We start from the raw sequence: 7,390 nt of genomic DNA, 5'->3' as shown, positions 1-7,390 counted from the left end.
GGAGAACTCCAGGACAACTCTTTGTCCTTCTTCGTTTCTCGACACTTCGCTGACGCTTACCCAGCAAACCTTTAAATCTCTATCACTAATTACTGCTGTCTAACACCTGGTCCTTAATGGGTCACTTAAGAAAACATAATGGTCGTTTTAAACACGGCCCTTAATCAAGTCAGCTGGTTCCTGAAGTCTCAGTTTTAAGATTTCACTAAATAACTTAAAATGGCTTACCCTGGTTCAGTATAAAGCAATGTCTCTCAGTGAGTGTCCTGACCTTCCTCAGCAGATTGTCAATACAGAGTGATTCCATCAGAGGACTAGTCAGCAACAATGATGAGTCAGCGTACAGAGAGGAGGTCCAGTACCTAGCTCAGTGGTGTGCTAATAACAACCTGGCCCTCAACACCAAAAAAACTAAGGAGATAGTGATAGAGGAAAAATAAAACAGGCACGCACAGCCCCATCCACATCAATGGAGAGGAGGTTGAGCGGGTCTGTAGTTTCAAATTCCTGGGAGTACACATATCTGAGGACCTGTCCTGGACCACCAACACCTCGACCCTGGTCAAGAAGGCCCACAAGCGTCTCTTTTTCCTGAGGAAGTTGGCCAAACTCCACCTACCCCCTCCCGTGCTAACTTTTATCGCTGTACGATTGAGAGCATCCTCACCACCTGCATCTCAGTCTGGTACGGCAACTGCACCGTTAAAGACCAGAAATCACTGCAGAGGTTAGTGAAAATAGCCCAACGCATCACCAAGACCCCATCTCCTCAATCTATGAGAAGCGGTGCTCATGGAGAGCACGGAACATCATCAAAGACGCTTCTCACCCCAACCATGGACTGTTCAGCCGCCTGCGGGGTACTCGCTCTGGGGCACTCTACCGCAGCCTCCCAGGCAGAATCAACAGGACCACGAATAGTTTCTTCCCCTCAGCTGTCAGACTTCTGAATCAAAACTCTACGTAGCCCACTGCACCTCACTGTATACCTGTGTATATAGCCATAGCTTATGTAGACTTTATTTTAATGATTATTTTTATAATTTTTTTTTATCCTCACCATTGCACATTGTGCTAAGCATTGCACTTTACTGTACAGTTTTATTTATATGTGTCTTATATTGCAACTGACTGTTGATTGTCACATCCTGGTTGGACGTACACAATCTCGTTGCACTGTCTTTTACTGTGTAATGACAATAAAGTGAATCTAATCTAATCTAATGATGGCGGGGGCACCTTGACCGGGGGAGATGGTGCGGCCCGCAGGGGTGGCATTCCCGTCGCCGTGCATGGCGGTGTGAGCGGCGCGTGGGCTGTTTTGTGTTTTCCTTCGGTCATGGCGTGCTTTATCGGGGGGGGGTGTCTTGGATGGGGATGTGGTGGGGATTGATGTGTGGGGTGTTTTGGGGGGACTGGCTGTTCCGGGGGGTTCACATGCCTTCGAGCGACATTGTACTTATTGTACTTATTTTATGCCTATTCTTAAGTCTGCATGTTTACATTGCACTACTTTTATTGTCTTTTATACCTATTCTCATGTCTGCAATTTATGCATTGTTTTTTATTCTGTCAATCTGTGTGCTGATTTTATGCCTATGTTCATTTTATACTATATATATAGTTATTAATATGTATTATTGTTATATTGTAGAAATGTGTGCATTGAAATGTCTGTGGAGTCTCGACAACGTTGAAAATGAGGGTGACCTCAATTGTCTTTTCGAGTTTAAATAAAGGTTGATGATGAGTCGTCATCATCATCCCAGGTGTTTCTCGTTTGTCATTTGTTTATTTTTACTTCCGTGTTTCCTGTTCTCTGTGTCGGTCCATTGTCTGTTGCATGGCCTATGTTCCAAGTGTTTCCCATGTTTGATGTTCTGATTAGTATTTAGAGTTAGTTACTGTGTTTTCCCTTTTTTCCCTTCTTCCAGTTTTTACTGAGAGGTTATGTTTTTGTTATTAGTTGTTTTGTACCCTTGTTCTGTGTGAGGGCCGGCGATCCACTCCACTGGTCAAATTACTTACTCGTGAGTAGTACGTCCGTTGATAAAGAAAAGCAATGTCCACAGCCGCTCCAGTGCAACGTAAAAATATCCAAATGGTTTATTTGCGAAGTCTTTCTTTACAGAAGTGGTCCTAAATGTACTTTCCTAAATATTCCTGTCACTACTACAAATACTACTACAAGATACAAGTACTACTACAAGGTAAGAAAACTGTATTTTCCCAGTCTCCAAAATGACCGCCGACTCCACACATGAAAATTCCTTCGTAATGTGAAAGCCGTAAATCCACGTGCTGGCTCCTGGCTTCAGTCCATTGTTGAGTCCATCCGTTCAGTACTGTTCAGTCTGGTCGAAGATGCAAACCTGCCGTTCTTCTTCTTCTTCTTTTGAATTTCCGGCAGTGTAGACGCATCGTGGCGTATTACTGCCCTGAGAAAACGCCCGCTTATATAGAGACCCAAATGTTCTAGGATGTTCGGTTATGACATCATACGGTGACATCACGATGGTTCCATAACTTTCTATCATGACGTCATACTGTGGTTCTAGAATGTTTTATGTTCTAGAGAGGCCTATTACGACATCACCACAAACGTTCTAGAAGGTTCTATGTTCTAGAATGCTCTATTATGACAAATACGACGGTTCAATGACTTTATCTAAATCCAATCAATATTAAACATTCATATAATACAATAACCTAAATATATATATAGCTTTGGCTCTTACATTCTGTTTTGTTACTTATGTTTATTAAAAACCCTTGGACTCTCTACCCGCCTTCATCTTGTCTGCTCCTGGGTCCTATCCCACCATATCATGACAACCCTAACCTTCAGATTACCAGACGACCTCTCTACCTCCTGAGACACTGTCTAACCTTAACCCTAACCATCTGATTACCAGATGACCTCCTCTACCTCCTGAGCCACTGTCTAACCCTAACCTTCTGATTACCAGACCTGCTCTACCTCCTGAGCTACTGTCTAACCCCAACCTTCTGATTACCAGACGACCGCTCTACCTCCTGAGACACTGTCTAACCCTAACATTCAGATTACCAGACTCTACCTCCTGAGACACTGTCTAACCCTAACCTTCTGATTACCAGACTCTACCTGTGAGTGAATCACTACCCACCTTCAAAAACACTCTCAAAGAACACCTACGGGAGACTGCAATTCAAAACTGGCCCCTACAAATGTCCTAACCCAGTTGTACAATAAAGACCAAGCATGGCTTTGTCAGTATTCCAATGTACCCAACCCCCCCCCCCCCCCCTCCAATGTACAGCCCCACCCAACCCCACCCCACCTACCCAACCTCCTCCAATGTACAGTTTCTATGTCAAATGTAGGTCAGTATTCCAATGTACAGTGTGTCCCCCCCTACCCAACCCCCCCCCCCCCCCCCCCCCCCCACCTCCAATGTACAGCCCCACCCCACCTACCCAACCTCCCCCAATGCACAGTTTCTATGTCAAATGTATATACACTCTTTTTCTGGATTTTTTTAGTATCACAAACAGTACTGTATTTGAAAATCTGGTATGTCATAAATGTATAGATGTAGCAGTACTGTCTATCTGTATGTCATGTGTGTCATATGATGAATTGAAAATGGAGGACCCTGATGGAAACAAGACGTATTTCTAAGTATTTCTCAGGTCTGCATCCTCTTAACAATTGTATGTATTGAGCTGTACTGTACTGTACCCATTCTGCAATCTGTTAATAAACTTTTCAATCAATCAATCAAAACCTCCTGAGACACTGTCTAACCCTAACCTTCTGATTACCAGACTCTCTACCTGCTGTCGCCCTTCAAATAAGGTTGCAGACGATATGTTTCCATTCAGACACCTGGCTGTCAACCAGTCAATGAGCTGGAACGTTCTGTGAAAACCAGTGTGTGACGCACACACACACACACACACACACACACACGCAAACTCACACACACTCATATAGTGGTGGAAAGTAAGAAAGTATTTTTACTCAAGTACAGTACGTACAATTTAGAGGAACTTTATTTGAGTATTACAATTTTTGTTAACTTTGTACTTTTTCTTCATTACATTTATCTTATCTTACATGTATACGCACACACAGACACACGCACACACACACACACACTGTGCACACACACACAGACACACTGTGCACACACACACACACAGACACACAGACACACAGTGCACAGACACACATACACTGTGCACAGACACACGTACACTGTGCACACACACACACACACACACACACGCACACACTGTGCAACCCTCCTTGTTGACATCTGGTCAGAGGGCACCGCCCACCGCGGCTCCTCATTGGCTGGCTGTCGCCACCGCACTGTACTAGAGGCAGCGCTGCACGATGAGCCGCTCAGAGAACAACAACAAGCCACACAGAGAACTACCTGCACGGATAAACCTTTACACACAGTCTTTCTATTTACTACTTTCATTTTTTATTGGAATGACGGGCAAGATGAAGTTGGCCAGCTTCCTGATGAAGAGCGCGGCTCTGGCCTCGGTGCCCAAACACGTCGAGCACTTCTCCAAGTTCTCCCCGTCGCCTCTGTCCATGAAGCAGTTCGTGGATTTCGGTGAGCAAGAGCATAAACAATTATAAATCCTATTGTAATTCTTAATCAAACCGTTGATCGATTATTAACACTGCGAGATACAACAGCGTCGTTGTTTTAAATGCGACTCTGCAACAGACGCCAGTGGTTCTGGAACATTGTGTTACTTGCGGCTCTGCAGATCTCCCCTATTGGCTGCACTGCAGAACTACACCCTGATGGATTGTGATCGATTGATTGAAAATGTTAACAGATTGCAGAATGGGTACAATACAGTACGGCTCAATACACACAATTGTTAAGGGGATGCAGACCAGAGAAATACTTTCGTCTTGTTTACATCAGGGTCCCCCATTTTCAATTAATCAGGACATAATATGACATACACGACATACAGATAGACAGTACTGCTACATCTATACATTTATGCACGTACCAGATCTAGCCCCTTACGTGACTGCGGCTTGCAAGCCTCGGGGCTAACCAGATCTACAAATACAGTACTGTTTGTGATTTAAAAAAAATAGTCTAAAAAAGAGAGTAGTATATATACAGTTGACGAAGAAACTGACCTGTACATTGGAGGAGTGCAAAGGTTGTGTCTTGGAATACGACAGTGATTCATTTATTACTAGTTGTATTTCTTTCCAAGTACTTATGTGTTGTACCCGATGGATACAGCAGGCTGTAGTTAAGTCACCGTTGAATGACATGAGAGTATGTTTAGTTATATATACTGTATGTAGTAATAATACTACTAATAATAAACGTTATTTGTGTAGCACCTTACATGCAAGAATCGCAGCCCAAAGTGCTTAAGAACATCAGTAAAAATAGACATAGACTGAGCACTAAATAGATAGAATGAAAGCAGTGCAGAAAGTAAGAAACATTTTTAAAAGCAACGCAGACAATCCATCAGTCAGGTTATAACGGGTTCTGTATGATGCAGGCTGTATGGTCGCTACCTGCACAGAGGACCTGTACAGTATGTGTAAACCTACTTCCCCTTTTATACATTATTATTATTATGTTATTTCAACATGACACGAAATGCACTACATCCCTACCTCATTTTTGCATTTGTACTTTAGGTTGTACTTTGTATAGTGTTTAGTCCTATTCTTTTGACTGCATGAATCACAATATCGGGGGGCTCACACAGAACCAAACATTTCACTGATGTACATGTAAAACAAAACTTGAACGACATAACAACATGACACGACATAACAATATGAAACACGATGCACCTCGCGCGGCGGACAGAACCACACTAGCTTCTTCATCAGTCACACGCTTTGTCATTAACACTCCTCATTAATAAAACACACGACGTCACGTGACGGATCCTTCCTCTAGATCACTGCTCTCTCACGTGGGAGGGGCCAGCCAATCACAGAGCAGTATTAATAGCTACTAATAATAATAATAATAATAATAATAATAATAATAATACATAATTTATAGAGCGCTTCTCAGTAGCCCGAAGCCGCTGAAAACTGTACGAAGCAGCCATGCGTGGCCAACCGGTTTGAGATTAATGTGAGATTGTAATGGTACATAATTCACCCACGGAACTATTGTTAGGAACATTCTAGAACCTTAGTTCTGCCTGATGAACATGCTGGAACGTTGGTGATGATGTCATAGTTGATTGATTGATTGATGTTTTTTATTTTTGTTTCTCACATACAGATGTATTCCCAGCCCATATGGGCTTACAACAAGACACATAAACAATAAGTATATAGTATGCACCTCATGGTACCAAAGCACCTCAAAGGCACTAAAAACAAAATTACAAACATCACAAAACAAACTGGTCAGACTACTGCTTGACCTGACGCCTAGAACCCACCTCACCCCTGCCCACTTTGACAACCTAGGATGGCTTAGAGTAGACGACAGAGTACAGCAACTTGCAATGGGCCTGGTCTACAAGATACACTACACCACCAAGGTACCCATGTAGATGTCAAAATACTTCCCAAAGGTCAGTGAATGAATACCACGATCACAACACCAGAGGAAGCTCAACAAATCATGTTAAACCCAGATTCGGCTCAAACAAGGGACTAAACACGTTTCACAATTATGCCACATCAATGTGGAACGCCCTACCCACAGCTGTAAAGGAATGTGAATCACTACCCACTTTCAAAACCTCTCTCAAGGGACACCTACGGGAGACTGCCATTCGAAACTGGCAGTGGCAGCCTACCTATAAACGGATACTATTTTAAACTGTCTTTCGGCAAAAATATAATATTTTGTGTCAATTGATTAATACATGTTAATTAATTAGTTAACGCGTCGCCTCACAGCGCTCCTCTCCACCACCCTGCGAGCCGTCTCGGTGTCTCTACGTACTTTCACAGTGCTCCTCCACCACCCTGCGAGCCGTCTCGGTGTCTCTACGTACTTTCACAGCCTCCCGAAACCCAAGTGGAACATCACCGACTCTCTGCGTAGGAGAGCGTGCGTCTCGATTTCAAGCTGCTGGGTGCGCGTACGTCACGCCACCTCCTCGTAGCACACGGATCCCGGCATGCCGGGCGCCGGCGGCTTGAAATAGACCTTAAGGGGGACATGTTTTGGCTGCTTTCTAGCTAAGCCAAAAATAACCTGGAACGTCGGTTGGCGTTTTGCATTTCCAGGTCAATGACATCCGCTCATTTAAATTTAAAACTAGGCTACGGTAGTCAAACGCCGTGTGCTGTCATTTTACCTCTCACCCACATTAGATTAGATTATACTGTATTGTCAGTGTACTGTATTGTCATAATACGGCA

General features: G+C 43.5%; 1 protein-coding gene across 1 annotated transcript in view; it reads left to right on the top strand.

Moving 5' to 3' along the window:
• Positions 1-4,410: 4,410 nt before the first annotated feature.
• The window catches only part of LOC311240725 (pyruvate dehydrogenase (acetyl-transferring) kinase isozyme 2, mitochondrial-like), a gene marked incomplete at its 3' end in the record, with an annotated part of 3,511 nt that continues 531 nt past the window's right edge, over positions 4,411-7,390 (top strand). The window contains exon 1 of the mRNA XM_084329298.1: positions 4,411-4,616. Within this exon, the coding sequence (XP_084185424.1) occupies positions 4,487-4,616 (130 nt within the window). The 5' untranslated portion in view covers positions 4,411-4,486. The remainder of the gene's footprint in view (positions 4,617-7,390) is intronic.

Source organism: Notolepis coatsorum, assembly GCF_963971535.1.
Source record: "Notolepis coatsorum genome assembly, chromosome: 14".
Taxonomy (NCBI): Eukaryota; Metazoa; Chordata; class Actinopteri; order Aulopiformes; family Paralepididae; genus Notolepis; species Notolepis coatsorum.
Note: the sequence above shows the minus strand (reverse complement) of the source record. Positions and strands in the feature narration are given on the sequence as shown.